Consider the following 16,596-nt stretch of genomic DNA (forward strand, 5'->3'; position numbering starts at 1 on the left):
CAATGTCATTTTCTGAAATAAAGTTAAAGATCTTAGTACATGTTTGTTGAAACTGTGCGTAGCCATGTACCACAATAAGATGACCTCATTTAGATGAGTACCTACACTAACAATTCATTTCTGCAATGGGGGACATACTGTATCTCCACAGTCACTGAAAGTAGATCAAATGGGCCACAGACCATAACTCCCAGTCCAATATAAGATTCCCAGTACTATCACTAACCAATTTTCTTTCAAAGGAACCGCCACCCTTTGGTATGCCCATACCATTATTTTGATAGCCTCTGTTTCATGACCAGCAAAAAACTCTCTCATACATCACTCCACCTTGTTCTTCCGTATCATTCATAATTTCCCACCAACCACCTGAATTGTCAGGAATATGCCTGGCTTTCAGGCTGTGACAACTCTGTAATAACTAAAATAAATAGCAACATATTCAGAAATAATCACCACCGAATTGCTAAACTTCCACTGTGACCAATTACACATCAAACCGGCACCTGTTTATTATTACATTCAATAACGCCAACACGATGGGGATTGGAGTGCTGAAAGGTCCATCAAGACAAGGTTGCAAGTACCATGCATAGATGCATTGGCCAAGCAGCAAACTGTCCCTGGAATCCTTTTAAAATGTTGGCTATTGAGCCCAAGGTTAAATACCCCTCATATAGGCTAAGTCTCACAATTTCTCATCTCCCTTATTTACTGATCATAGCTAGCTTTAGTACTGTTACTCCAAAAAGAAAAGGCTTAAGGACTAGCCCCCTATGTCAATGCCTATGCATTTCAATGTGGTTCTTGGTGCTGCTATTTAAGGGAATTCCAACATATATCACTCAACAACTGCCAGGGGTGAAACTAGCTTTTCTGTCACCCAGGATAAATAACCACTATATAATACATACCACATTAGTGACCACCATGTAATACATACAGCATTGAACTCCTAATTATAACCCTCAGTCTCATAAAATAAGCCTTTATCCTAATTAACCCCTTGCTCCCCTTATTTTTAGTATTACCTACCATAAACTATACCCAAACCCTCGCACCCCATACCCTTACTTACCTCTCGGAGATCTCTTTTGCTGAATCTGTTCATTTCCTGTTGAGGTCACACAGCAGTGCTCAGGAAGCGGGAAGCAGCTGTCTTTCAGGAAGGTCCCACAGAGGCTACTGCTGTCAGTGAGGAGGAGGTGGGGCCATACATCGACATACAAGGGCTGTACAGCCTATTGTTGCAGATTACAGTCACTGGGAGGGGATAACTTTAGGCTGACCTCTCCCCCTCCCTGCCCCCCAGCATCGTAGGCTGAGGCAGCTGCAACTCCGGATCCACTGCTGACGTCCCCTCCTTCCGTCAACCCACATGACTCACTGAATCCCCCACCACCCCCAGCTGCGCCTCTGGCAACTTCAGTTGTTTATTGATCACAGAAGCTATAAGGCTCGGCTAGTTCCACATTCTGTGTACTGTAACTATGTACTATTAAATTAGAACTGCTGTACTGAGAAATAAACAAATGAATAACACATATCCAAAATTATTTAATTCATACACTAAATTAATTAAACACCATCCATGCTTTAATGTAACTCTATGTGCTTATAATATACAGTATATATAGTAATGATTTATTTTTTTCTACCCTCTGCTCATGAAATCCTATATTTTTGCTCCTACATTAGCTTTATACATTCTCTAGTGGAGCATAATAATTGCTTTTACTGTACATTCCATAACTAAATTTGACCCTTTAACAATTGAATACATATAAATATGTGAAATGTATGGGCACTGCGTGATGCAAACAAATAAACCCCCTCCTGAGAAAACATCATAACTAAAGGGACTAATATAATATATTATAAACATAGACCTTATTTCTATAGTTTTATCCAGGCTTCCTGCAGCCTTAGAATTTGTCACAGTGTGCACTGTGCATTGCAACTACATTCTCATCTATATCTCACATATTATATACATCACACATCCTCTTTATAGAGATGCCAACCAGTGAACATTAAAATGAATAAGAGGTCTATTTACTAAGCAGTGTTAAGAGACAAAGTGAAAAGTGATAAGATGCCAGCCAATCAACTCCCAACTGCCATCTCACAGGCTGTGTTTGAAAAATGACAGTTGGGAGCTGATTGGTTGGCACCTTATCACTTTTCACTCTGTCTCTTAACACTGCTTAGTAAATAGACCCCTTAGGCTAATGCATTATACTTCAGAAAAGGCTGTGTAGCAGATGCGGATTGTGCGCTGCACCAGTTGTTGTAGTGTATGTTGTGTTAATTCGGACTGCGCATGCACAGAACCGTATCCACATACAATGTATGGACAGTACCCATGCAGATTTGCACCTGCCTGAGCCTGAATAAGCAGAAAGGGTTGAAATGGGGTATCCTACGGTAGGCAAAGTACAATGAGGGCCTGTTTGCACAATTGCAATCACATATAGACAAGGAAAAGGAAGCATTTCTTATTAGGAAAGATGTATTATATGTGGATGGACAGGGCAGGTGCCAATGGAGGAATGATGATGGTCAATGCCGAACTGGTTGTGATTGACTATTTGTAAATGCTTCCTCTTACTCAGGCATAGAATATTATTTGTAGCTTGTTTAAGTCCATTTCCGATAGCAGCCGCAGCCCCCTAGGTTTCTATGGGGGCTGCTGACCACGTAGACGCAGAACGCCCCCAGATCCCAATATACTGTAGAAGGGAAATTATTGCTTTTGCCATCATTTCACTTCTTTACACATCGCAGGGACGAGCTCTTTTTGGAGCCCCTGTCACTGCATGTTATTTTTAGTACATTCAGGTAGTAAATTTCTTATTGCCGTGAATAGCGTAGATAATTCTAGATAATAATTCTAATTATCAGGTCTGAAATCCAATGATTAGTAAATATGCCCCACTGTCAGCTATACAAAGCTTCGTCTATCACAAATAAACACTGATTCGTGCACAAATGGGGATTTGAAAGCATGCATGCACGTGTAGAAATGGAAAAAATAAAAACACATTTGCAATTAATTCACCAAGCAATTCCAATGCTCCATGCCACTTGGGTACTTGTTAATGGCACTGTCCAGCCTTTAACTTCAATATATTTCTTTATGTACTGCTATTTATACCATTTTATGTACTGTCTGTGAATCAATGCATCCAGTCACAATCCAAGCTCATGTCAGCCATATACGACAAGGAGAGAAAGTCGCAGGCTAGGGGAGGGATTTGGCTCGTGTTTGGCAGATGCGACTGACTGTGGATAGGTCACAGAGATGTAACCATTTTAAAAAATTGCAAAGTACGATTGCGTTTTAGACTCACTTGACTTAAGGCCTTCATTTGCTGTTATTTTCCAATCACACCAATAAGAAAATGTATCAAACCTTTCAAAGAGGACAGGTGGAGAAGGTGCTTATACCAACCATTCAACTTCTAGCTAACATTTTATAGAATGCACATGATAAATGATAGCATATTTGCTGGTTGGTTGCTATGGGCAACTTCTCCATCTCTCCTCTCTAGTAGGTTTAATATATCTCCTTTTAACAGACCAAAGTTACACCTGAGATGATTTAGCTGCTCGAAACCTACATTTGTGGCCAAACTTAACAGAGGTCCAGTTGGTCAGTTTACTTTTTAGAACTTCCCACTGTCAAAAAACTAAAGGGGAAGTCTGAGGGACAAGTGCAAGGGGTGATTCAATTCATCACACTCTGAGAACACAAATTGCAGCAAATCGCATTATCAATGTCAGCCTCACTCAATAACCTCATAAGACCTGGGGGCTGGTTTACTCTCCCAGCATTCCATGGGATCTCCCTGAAATTCTGTATTTTCCTGGACATCCCTGGAAAATAGGCAAGTGTGGATGGACCATTGTGTAAGCTGGCTTCATATACAATCTCCATTGTCCACGGCTGATATAATTTGATGTTTTTTGTCAAAACAAAAAAATGTCATCCACACACTAGTGGCATCCATTTTGTGAACTAAACAATGAGAAAATATCCTATTAATTTGATGAGTATACACCAGATCTCCTATTGATGAATGTCTCTGTGATGTCACTGGTTCCTATCCATTTTATAGGGTACCCAGTGACAGAGTAGGGTGGCACTGTGAACTGTGCTGTCCCCTTAATGATGTCACATCGAGGGGTCAGGGCCACCAGCACCTGGAAGTAGAGCACTGCCTGGAGTGTTCTCAGGATGCTCAAGGCGGCTGTACAGTCTGCAGACGTCCAAAGGAGGCTCTGGGCAGTTCTGCAATAGTGATACTGGCTGTAGGGTGCCTTTCCAGACACTGGGTCTCATGCAGACCTGGTCGCAAGCACCGATGTGCTCGCTACAGGGTCGATAGTTAGCCATGCGCACGCGCAGTGGCCGCACTGCGCATGCGCAAGCCCCGGAGCGAGAGAGAAACTCTCTCACTCCGGAGCTCTCTACAAAAGGGGCGGCTGTCGATGTTGATCGACTGCTCGCCCCGTTTTGTAGGCGGAGGTGGTTTCCAAAACAGAGGTGTTCCTTAACGAACGCCTACCGTTTTGTGGGCGGCTGCACTGACATCATCAGTAATGTCAGTGGGGAGTTTCCTGCTCTTTGAGAGCAGGAAGCTCCCTGGGGCTTGCGGCTGCCGAGACCCAACCTTAGGGTCTCGTTGCAAGCCCCAATGGTAGTGATGATGTTCGCAACCATCAACCTGGTCAGTCACTAAACTGTGGGTGGTAGCCCACAGCTTACCTAATGACCAGGAGGCCGCACTTCAAAAATGAAGCGGCCACTGTCATTCATTACGAGCGCTCGCTTCTTGCGAGCGCCTCTGAGTGAGTTCCACTGTGTAAGCCAAATGCAGGGGCCATGGGGCAGCAACGATTAGCCTCCCAGGGCCCTGTACCCTGGAAGACAGCACTGCTTGCACAACCCTAGTTATGGCCCGAGGGCACTGGTGCAGCCAACAAATTGGATTATCTTGTCTTGTATGTATATCATATTATTGCACTGAGAATAATAATTTCTGACTGTATCTATTTTCCAGGAACCCACCAAGATCTAGTAACGTCTGTACTTTTTATATACCTGACAATTGGCCTGATTCAGAGGTGGATGCTATTTGCAGTCGCCACTGCATATGTTTGCACAGCGTGACTGTGGATTTGTGCTAATGCTGCAGCCAATGGGCTGCCTTCTGAGACCCATCGGCTGTGTCTTTAATCCGCCACTGTGTGTACAAAGTCCCACCATTGAACGCACATCGGTCACACCATTGGACATTAGAGCAGCCCTATGGTTGCTCAGAATGTCCGTTGGAACATGGCTGCCATTGCCATTAAAACTGCATCTTTGGACCGCAACACGCCCATGTCTGATTAGCCTCACCCCCTCTTAAATTAATTCTACAACCACTGTCGGGAACCATCAGGGAGCATGCGTAGGCTTAAAACATCAGGTGTCTACGGCTGACATCGACACTCCGGACACCTCTGAATTAGGCCCAATGTTTGTTTTTCCAGTACAGAATGAATACACACTACATGTTTTTTTCATGCAGTACTTTAATGTGTATCAATTTATTTGACCAATCTGCCAATTAAGAAAGAGGCAAGTGTGGAAATCAGTTGTGTTTAATAAATGTCACAAAAAAAAAGATTCATAAACCATTAATTTTCTTTTGGATTTTACGTATAAAACACGGAGTGCTAAATAAATCGCAAATGCAACAGTACAATACAATTAGCACATACAGTACAGTAGTAGTCGGCATTGTCACCGATAAGGCCACTGACAACCACTATCTAGAGCAAAATTCCATATAACCTTTGAACTCTACTTGCTGTTTTTTTCTGTGTATTGTCCTTTTCTGTATAGTATAATGTAATTCATCTAGATATAGGGGCAGTGGCGTAAGTTCATCCCAGACACCTGGAGGCAAGTTATAGTTTGGTGATCCCCCTGTCACAGCCGCTGACACTGTAATGAAGCAATTTGCATGCAGACAGGCTATAGATAGAGGAAGGTAGCAGCTGATGGTCTGATATGGAGCTCTCCACTAGTGTATGGTGGCTTGTCGGGAAAAGGTGCCATGTATTGGGCGGCTGTGACAGTACACTCCAGGTACATAGTTACAGCCCTAAGTGGGGTGAATATGTTGTGGACAATGGAGGAGGTGCCCCTTCAGAGCTGGAGCCCGGCGGCAGGCACCTCCATTGTCTCCCATAGTTCTGCCCCTGTATAGGGATATTGATACTGCACACTATTAACAGAGTAGCAGTGTCAGAATTGTGTAGTGGGATAACACTGGATGGAATTGGTCTTGTGCGCTCTCACCCCCTAAGTAGTAGACACTGCACTGGGCCAGACTGCATAAGGTGTTAAGGGGCCTATTTATTAACATTGTTTTTACTAAAATAATGTGGAAATGGGTGTTTTCACAACCTTTCCACATTATTTTAGTATCACATACATTTATTAAAGGGCATTGGGATTAGTTTTCATGAAATTTTTAGTAAGCAGATCGCATTTCCCATACTTGTAATGGGAAATGTGATCTGCCCAGATTTACTAACAATATATTGTTAAAAAATGCCTCGGTGATCAGTGATCCGGTGAGGTCCTCTCTCTGAGGCTACAGTCAGCTGGTCTCCCGACACCTGCACTGTGTCCCCGGTCAGCTGCTCTATGCAGCAACTGTCACAGTGGAGAGCCCGGAGACCAGCTGACCGGAACCCCAGAGGACCTCACCAGAACACCGATTACCAGTCCCTGCATGCAGGTAAGTGGGTTTTTTTTTTTATTATTTTTTTTTATTACAGTAATCAACTTGTGGTCTATATGGACCACAAAGCTGATCACAGGCGGCTAGCTCCCAGCTCTGCTTTGCCTGTCAGAGCAAAGGAGGAATTGGGGAACTGGGGGAAAACCCCAATAACGCCATCTTCAGGGGGCGTTATTATCACATGGCTTCCCCCGGTATTTTACCATAATATATTTTTCATAAATTTGGGCAGATCAGATTTTCCATTACAAGTATTGGAAATGTGATTTGCTTACTAAAAATATGTGAATTGAAGGGATTTGAAGTAATTTTTAAAACACCCGTTTTCACATTATTTTAGTAAAAATATTGTTAATACATATGCCCCTAAATGTGTTGCACAGTTGTTTGGTGCTGGTGGTAGTTAGTCCACACGTGATATAGCTCAACCAGGTCTTAGGTTTATTGAACCAGTTAGAACAATAAGTAGCATATGACACATGGTATAACAGGTGTGTAATCAGTAGTACTGATGCAGCCTGGAGAGTTATGGTATTGCTGGGCATTGTTGTGTGCGAGGCATCTGTGTGGTATGCGCTCTGGTGTAAGGTATTCCCCTCTAATATAGTGGTGGTGATACAGTGTATTTGCGGGCTCACAGTATTTACTGCAGGGCTGCTGTAATAGGAGAAACTCAGAGGTGCATCCAAAAACAGAGAACGCCAGGGAGGAAAGACGCACAGACAAGACGAGTATGTGCAGTATCTCATGTCAGGCCCCTGCTGAGCTCCGGTAGGTCCTAGGGACAGCCGACTCAATTACCTGTTTGGCACTATGGATGGAGGCTATGTAGGTGTGCTCCACATCCAACACACACTTGTACAGACATCATATACTGTAGGGAACATCACAGCCAGAGCCGGAGATAGACCTCATGGGGCCCTAGGCAAGATACCGATTTGGGGCCCCCATTCCTCAAACAATCCACAGCACTATGTTTTCCCTAATACCTTAACCCAAACGACTAAACTAACCCCTTTAGTGCCTAACCCCAACTCCCCCCCAGGAGTGAGTGAGGAGAGAGGGTATTAATGCAGAGTGAGTGAAGGGGGGGAGGGCAATAACGCAGGGGAAGGAGGGTATTAATACAGGGTGGGTGAGAGAAGGGAGGAGAGTGTGCCTCAATACCCTCCCTCCTCTTACCTACCCTGCATTATGGCGTTTTATTTATAACATATGGATCATTTATTTCCAACCCGTATTGTCCAGCCCACTTTAAATTCACTTTAAATTATAGCCCAGTAATAATAAATATCAATGAGTTTGATCTATTCCCCATTTATATTACACCTCTGCTAGTGTACTGCAGTTACTACCCGGCGTAAAACACTACTATCTGTTATCAGGCTGTCCCCGGATTGCTAGTCAGTTCAATGTGTTGCCATTTCATGTTTTTACAAATAATTCAGATTTTTCCTTCCCATGGGCAATAGGAATTACATACCATACAATGATATTTTAGAGTGCAGACTTTGGAAGGGTTGGGTATGAGATGCTGGTGCTTGTGGATCCCGGCTATCAGAATCCCAACGCCGGCATCCCGACAGGGCTAGCATACCGACACTTGTTAGTCGGTATGCTAACCCTCCCTCCCTGGTACCTGACCCTAAATTCCCCCTCCAGTGCCAAAACCTAATCCAACCCCCTTGGTGCCTAACCCTAACCTTACCCCTTGGTGTCTAACCTTCCCCGTTGGTGCCTAACTTCCCCCTCCCTTAACCCAAAACCTAACCCAACCCTCTTGGTGCCTAACCCTAACCTTACCCCTTGGTGCCTAACCCTAACCTTCCCCCTTGGTGCCTAAGTCTAACTTCCCACTCCCTTAACCCAAAACCTAACCTTCCCCCCTTGGTGCCTAACCCTAACCTAACCCCTAAAACTAACCCTCCGCCATCCATGCTACTTACCTTTGGTATCCCAGCGGTCGGGATGCCTGCACCAGGACTGACAGAGGCATTGGGATTCCGGCATCAGTAATATCAGCGCTGGCATCGCGGCTGCTGGGATGCTGAACGCATCCCCTTCAGAAGACTCTGGGAGAACAGTATATTGTCCAGACATTGTAGTTCAGGTTTTCTAGGCAGCGTTGGTAGAGGGAATTAAAGTTACAGCATCTAATGTGCATGCCCCATCCTGAGGCACAGGGGATGGCAGCACCCATGAGTGTGGAAAGAAGTATTGCATTTAGTGTAACTGGTTTAACTTCTACAAAGACAACTATTTTGACAAGATTTTTTTTTTTATTAAATTGTTATTCTTCCTTTACTAGTTTGTTTTATTTGTCAGTATCTTTACCTCAAAAAATTGAGGTAAGGATATTGACTAGTAAAACAAGCTAGTAGCAGGGTAAGCAGACAGAGTAGGCAAGCAGGATGGGTTAGGTCAGAGAGGTCCCTTCTCCAACTAGGAACTAGCAGCAACCATGCAGGATGGGAGGCAGGAGAGCAATGCCGGCTGCAGGGACAGAAGTGAGTGCGGGCAGCGCTGTACTTACACAGGGTGAGATGCATCATCCTGGCATCCAGACTGGCTCTTCCCGGGCACTGCTGCTCTGTATGCCCTGTGATGAAGGAATTTGATGGCCACAGTGGTGAGGTTATTACAGAGACCCCTCATGCGCTGCTCCTTCGTCCTGCACAGGCCGGCGGTGATCTTAGATCATCCTTGCCACACTCAGAGCCTGTCATTTCCTTATGAGGAATGGACCAGTCCCGGCCCCTTGGCTTAAGTGGCAGATGCGACACTGACAGCAGTGTGTCAGGGCCCCCCCCCGCCTTAAATACGCCACTGGTGCTGCCTGCTGCTGCTGGCACTGGCAGAGGTTGCTGTGCTGAGATTGCAATGGAGCTGGCTGGAGTTTATGGGGCTGGGCGGCGGGCCGTGGTCGATGACCTTCCTATGCACAGTCTGAGACAGTTAGTGGTGCTGCAGTGGGACTCTGGGAGAGTGGGCGTGTCCGCGTGATGTCATGATGTCACGCGGTACTTGCGCACTGCATCTCTGGGAGAGTTTTCATCTGACATTTTTTGGGGAAAAGGGTCCCGTCCACAGGCCCCTTGGGACCCACCGGGCCCTCGAGCGCCTAGGTTGCCTTATGGGAAATCCGGCCCTGATCACAGCTACATATAAAATGCAAATCAAGGGATTAAAGTGGGGATTAAAGTGTGCCCATTCCCTATACTCAGTGGAGACAGATATTTTGTTAGCTGGACCAGTATTCTCAAGAAAGTATCAAGTGAGTCTCTCAGTGATATTGCTGATTTCTAGTGAACTGATAATCAGCATTCTCAGGAATATTGGTTCAATCAACAAAATAGAATTGTAACTTGTAATAGAATGTTCTTGTGAAAGCTGATGACTGTAAGGATGTGTGTAATGGTGATGACTTACCATTATCTTAAAAGTGCCTTTCTGTGCTTATCCAGGTCTCAAGGTACTAGAAGTCCTGATTAATGTGACCAGACAGCAAGTGGAGGATTTCCATGGATCAGAGGACTACTGGTGCCAGTGTGTTGCTTGGAGCAATCTGGGCACCTCCAAGAGCAGAAGGGCATCTGTGCGTATAGCCTGTAAGTTCCATGCACGAAAAACAACATTCTGTCAGTACGTACACAATAAGATATCTATAAGCCCTAAGCATTTAAGCATGTAAAATGGACTTACTGTATCTATGAGTAAGTGCCTTAAGAGAAGAATTCCACCTAAGCTTTATTTTCTACACATCAAACCACCTCTCTACAACTGGCATAAGCCCAGGGTGCCTCCACAGTTATCTAGATGCTCTGTATCCACCAGCAAGGCTCAACTTTCTGGAACTCCACACTCTGGGAACATTGAAGAAATCTAGGGATCTGTGATAATACTGTACATTGATAATGAAGATTGTGCAACTGCCAGGAGATAAAAATGTAATTATTTGAGTTGAGTTGAATTTTGGGAACTTTAGGAGAGGGGCTAATTTAAAAATAAAATAAAAATGTTTAGGCACAAAATAAAAGGATGTAAGGCACACAAGATAACATGGTAACGGTAAGATACATATTTCTGTTAGAAAGTAACAATTCCAGTGCTGTAATTTACTGGAAAACAAAATGGGATTTCCTTGAATAGTACATTAGTTGGTTGTCTCACATGGTTGCATTGACTGTAATAGTTGCATTCACTCAATTTCATCCCTTGTATAATACTGTAGGGATCATTGTTGTTACAAGAGGTATCATTATTTTGATTGTAAGGGAGTGCGGGTTTTTAGAAGTGGAGTTGTTGCCCATAGCAACCAATCAGATTCTACTGATCATTTATCTAACACCTTCTAGAAGATAATAGCTAGAAGCTGATTGGTTGCTATGGGCAACATCTTTACTTCTAAAATCCTGCACTTTAGTAAATATACCCCTAAAAGTTGTATAAAATACTGGATTTCTTTCTGGGTTGCCAACCCTGGTAAATACATTTTGCTTATAACAATTTACTGACAGCTGATATTATTTTTTACTGAAGCATTATTTATTGGATTCTAAAGTGTATACAATAGCAAAAGTAGTGATGGCTATATGGAAAAAGGGGAGCAGGGACTGGAAATAAATGGTTCATGTCCATTAGAAAATGGTAAATGCTATATTTAACATACCATATTTTAAACTCAGTCTCATTTATTTAAAGACAGGCAAAGATTTACTTATAACTACTGAATATCTGTAAATTTACTGACGTTTGGCAAACATGATTATTTTTATTTTCTCAAGGGTTATTACCATCTCTTTGGTTAAAAGGCAAGTGCTGACTGATAAATGTGACAGGTTTCTTCTAACATAAGCACGATTATTTCACCCAGAATAAGTCTGTTCATTTCACCCTCTTCTCCCTGCAGACTTGCGCAAAAATTTTGAGCAAGACCCTCAAGGAAAAGAAGTCCCCATTGAAGGAATGATTGTCTTACACTGCCGCCCACCAGAGGGGGTGCCCACAGCAGAGGTTTGTAAGAGTTCTTCATTAGTGCCCTGTATCCAGCAATATCCTGCATAAATGCGCTGTGTCTGTGATACAGGAAGATGGTGTCTGGTACTGAAAGACGAATGTTGCTGGTTACAGACTGTTTATTATATATGGGGTGATACTTGAGTATAAAATGATTTAAGGTTCTGTATTTAAGAGCAAGGCATTCTATATAGCACTGACACTATATTACATTAGTATTGCAGATGTAGGCAGATGCATGGCACATAGTATGGCAGATGTAGGCAGATACATGTCTACATGTCACAACACGTCCACGTTTTTGCCACCACTCTCTGTTACCTCCTACAAAACAGCCCCTGTCTGTCAATTACTTGTGAATAAATTCTCGCTACAACCGTCATAGGCAAACGCAGGGGGGGTTTCTGGTTGTCAAGAAACCCCCCTCCCCAGCCCACACCATGACCACAATAGAAACAGTATATAATACAATTTAATAGTGCTGCATGTTCTACTCTGTATCACAAATGAAATAATTAGCACCAACTGTGGATCTTTTAACATGTCAGCCAGTAATGAATACACCTGATCACCAACTAGGAGATCTGGAAAACATGCACTGTTAGGGTTGCACTGCTATAGGCCATCTATAGGGTGAACTATTAATACTGTTGTCCAGTGCATAAGGAGACCTATATGTACATATACAGTCAGGTGCATAAATATTGGGACATTGACACAATTTTCATATTTTGGCCTCTATTCACCACCACAATGGCTTTGAAATGAAACAAACAAGATGTGCTTTAACTGCAGACTTTCACATTTAATTTGAGGGCAATTACATCCAAATCAGGTGAACGGTGTAGGAATTACAACGGTTTCTATATGTGCCTTCCACTTTTAAGGGGCCAAAAGTAATGAGACAAACTAAACAATCCTAAATCTAACTTTCACTTTTTAATACTTTGTTGCAAATCCTTTGCAGGCAATATCAGCCTGAAGTCTGGAACACATAGACATCACCAGACGCGGGGTTTCATCCCTGGTGATGCTCTGCCAGGCCTCTACTGCAAATGTCTTCAGTTCCTGCTTGTTCTTGGGGCATTTTCCCTTCAGTTTTGTCCTCATCAAGTGAAATGCATGCTCAATTGGATTCAGATCAGGGGATTGTCTTGGCCATTGCATAGCATTCCACTTTTTAGCCTTAAAAAACTCTGGTCACTTTTGCAGTATGTTTCGGGTCATTGTCCATCTGCATTGTGAAGCGCCGTCCAATGAGTTCTGAAGCATTTGACTGAATATGAGCATATAATATTGCCTGAAACACTTCAGAATTCATTCTGCTGCTTTTGTCAGCAGTCACATCATCAATAAATACAAGGTAACCAGTTCCATTGGCAGCCATACATGCCCACGCAATGACACTACCACCACCATGCTTCACTGATGAGGTGGTATGTTTTGGATCATGAGCAGTTCCTTTCCTTCTCCATACTCTTCTCTTCCCATCACTCTGGTACAAGTTGATCTTTGTCTCATCTGTCCATAGGATGTTGTTCCAGAACTGTAATGGCTTTTTTAGATGTTGTTTGGCAAACTCTAATCTGGTCTTCCTGTTTTTGAGGCACACCAATGGTGTAGATCTTGTGGTGAACCCTCTATATTCAGTCTTGTGAAGTCTTCTCTTGATTGTTGACTTTGACACATATACACCTACCTCCTGGAGAGTGTTCTTGATTTGGCCAACTGTTGTGAAGGGGTTTTTCTTCACCAGGGAAATAATTCTTCTGTCATCCACCACAGTTGTTTTCTGTGGTCTTCTGGGTCTTTTGATGTTGCTGAGCTCTCCGGTGCGTTCTTTCTTTTTAAGAATGTTCCAAACAATTGATTTGGCCACACCTAATGTTTTTGCTATCTCTCTGATGGGTTTGTTTTGATTTTTCAGCCTAATGATGGCTTGCTTCACTGATAGTGACAGCTCTTTGGATCTCCTATTGAGAGTCGACAGCAACGGATTCCAAATGCAAATGTCACACCTAGAATCAATTCCAGACCTTTTACCTGCTTAATTGATAATGAAATAACAACGGAATAGCCCACACCTGTCCATGAAATAGCTTTAGAGTTGATAGTCCCATTACTTTTGGCCCCTTAAAAAGTGGGAGGCACATATAGAAACCATTGTAATTCCTACACCGTTCACCTTATTTGGTTGTAATTACCCTCAGATTAAATCTGAAAGTCTGCTGTTAAAGCACATCTTGTTTGTTTCATTTCAAAGCCATTGTGGTGTTAAATAGAGGCCAAAATATGAAAATTCTGTCAATGTCCCAATATTTATGCACCTGACTGTATGTCCAGGGCAGTGCTAGGTTCTTCTGCTGCTCCCCAGGCTCCCATCCTTGATCCCATGCTCTGGAATGGTGCTCACATGTGAAATAGAAAAACCAGCTCAGGCATGTCCCTACTGCTGCATCTAATGCCATACTGTGATCGCTGGTCCTGTGTATGCTAGAATCATGACATACACTACACTTTGTATGAAGAATCTTAAAGATGGTTTAGTGCTAATTATGCCCTCTAATAGGATTAGCTACACTCACTTTAAAGTCAAGCATTTGGAACCCCCCCTCTAGAAACCCTGCGTTTGCCCCTGACCGTAGTCACAATTCAATTGCTGCGCGTGCGCAATGCAGATAAGACGCATGCACAGTCAATTGATAATCGCTCAACTGCGTGAACATCGAAATAGTGTCCATGTCAGAATAAGGCCCTTACTACATTCCTGATTCCTCTCACTCTTGTTGTCTTCATAGCAACACCTCTGCTTATTCCAGGGATCCAATAAACTTTGTTTAGTTATTGACCCTTTAGGCCAGGAGTAGGGCAAATCTGTGTTAACTTAAAAAAAATATTGGTACAATTTTTACAAATTATACAAAGCTAACTACAATTTGAAGCATTAAAATGGACAAATACTCATAGAGAATTAATAACATTAATAGGACCATGTATAGGGGTATTCAATATGGAGCGAAAACTTTGTTTTTGCAATGTTTTCGCACCAATGACGTCATTTTCGGAGGTTTTGGTCTTACACCATATTCAATTTCAAAGACTTTTCGCGGGTTCAAAAAGTCTTTGAAAAAAAACTGGGATAACTTTTCACCACTGAATAGGTGGCAAAAAAAAGTGCAGAATTGGGGTTTAGTGGTGCAGGCTTAAAAAAAATAGCCTGCACCCCTGGGAATGACATTTCAAAATAAATGTTTAAAAAAAAAATAGGGACACCCCAAAAAATTAATTTAAAAATTGGGGTGAAAAAAAAATGGGAAAAAAGTGTTTAAAAATAGGGAAATAGGTTCAGGGCTATTGTGCAAGAATGAGGCAGGTGTATTCTAGAATAGGCTATTAGCGGCAGGTGCGTAGCTGCAGAATTTTTTAAAACTTACTTTAGGGACATAAAAATATGCTAGTACCCATTTTCATGTACCCCAAATTTGATGGGATCACTTAAAAAAACGAAAAAAATAACCTAAGTGCTCTTCTGCAACACTTATTCAATGTCGGGAAAAAACACCTGCTGCGGCTATTTAAATCCCCGAGTTTCATTTGCAGGCTAAAACGGGGGTACCCATAGTGATCCCCCATGTTTTTACAACTTTAGGGGGGTCCTGCAATTTATTCCAGGAAAAATTCATTTTTTTACGCAGATCCCACTTCGCACCTTCCCATTTTCGTAGGTTTCATATTGAATACGGGGATAAAGCGGGCGTGCGCCCGATACTTTATCCCAGGAAAATCTCTGATGTGAAGCGAAAAGTCCAGCACGGACTTTTCGCTGCCATATTGAATACCCCTCATAATCTGGTTTAGGTAATAATTTATATATATGCATTTTTATTATGGTAATAGTTTATTATACTGTATATGCTACTTGTTTTCCTTTTTCTGTGATAACTGTGAATCTGAGGGTCTCACAGTACAGCTATAACAGGCTTCATGATTATGACATTTTACCACTACACAGTGGAGATGGGGAAGAGAATATAGAAAAGTTGCAGATAACATTTTTCAAACTATTATTATTATTATTATTATTATTATTATTATTATTATCCTTTATATTGAGCCACACAGGGTCCATAGCACCTTACACTTAACCTATAATTAGTAATAGTGTATATTTCTTTTATAAACACACTTCATGATCTACAGTAGGAACATTCTTTCCTTTTTTTAATATTTATTAGAAGTTTACAGTGACTTTTGGAGTCCTAGTTCAAAATCTACCATACAGTATATAGTATAATAACAGAGACATCATAGTGCAGCATATAGTTTTGTAAACATGTGTATAAATTTACAGCATGTGAGGGAAATATACATATGCTGTGCCTTCTAGGGGAGTCTACCTCGCCCCAGAAAGTTGGGCTCCATATCACATTTTTAGTGACAGGCCTTTAATATAATAAAGGTTCCTGTTTTTATTACTGTTGTCCTTCAATATTACTTTGTAAGTAAACAATGATGTGTGAAATATAATAATATAAAAAATAGCATAAACATACACCATGGATGGTCCATTGGATTTTTTTTATTTTTTTTTGGAAGGTTGTCTAGTCGGCAAATGTTTTTGGAAGTCTGCCAAATTTGTACAGTAACGGTATTTAAGAAAAATAAACTATTTTTCCAGTTCAATTTCATAGCCGAAGACGTACTACATCATCCCTTTCACCCGCGATTTTCTCCTAGCTTTCCTTGACTGTGGAGATTGATGCTTGAATAAAATGCT

The 16,596-nt window shown here is 42.2% G+C and overlaps 1 protein-coding gene across 2 annotated transcripts in view; it reads left to right on the plus strand.

Moving 5' to 3' along the window:
• The window catches only part of UNC5D (unc-5 netrin receptor D), a 629,552-nt gene that overhangs the window by 246,089 nt on the left and 366,867 nt on the right, over window positions 1–16,596 (plus strand). The window contains exons 1-3 of one of the 2 annotated variants that reach the window (XM_088453041.1): window positions 9,887–10,077; window positions 10,268–10,411; window positions 11,713–11,816. In XM_088453041.1, the coding sequence (XP_088309167.1) occupies window positions 11,769–11,816 (48 nt within the window). In that variant the 5' untranslated portion in view covers window positions 9,887–10,077; window positions 10,268–10,411; window positions 11,713–11,768. Of the gene's footprint in view, window positions 1–9,886; window positions 10,078–10,267; window positions 10,412–11,712; window positions 11,817–16,596 lie in introns of those variants that run through there. The other variant, XM_088453040.1, reaches the window with a different exon arrangement.

The sequence above is a fragment of the Taudactylus pleione genome, unplaced genomic scaffold, assembly GCF_031769625.1.
Source record: "Taudactylus pleione unplaced genomic scaffold, aTauple2 ptg000567l, whole genome shotgun sequence".
In the NCBI taxonomy this organism is placed as follows: domain Eukaryota; kingdom Metazoa; phylum Chordata; class Amphibia; order Anura; family Myobatrachidae; genus Taudactylus; species Taudactylus pleione.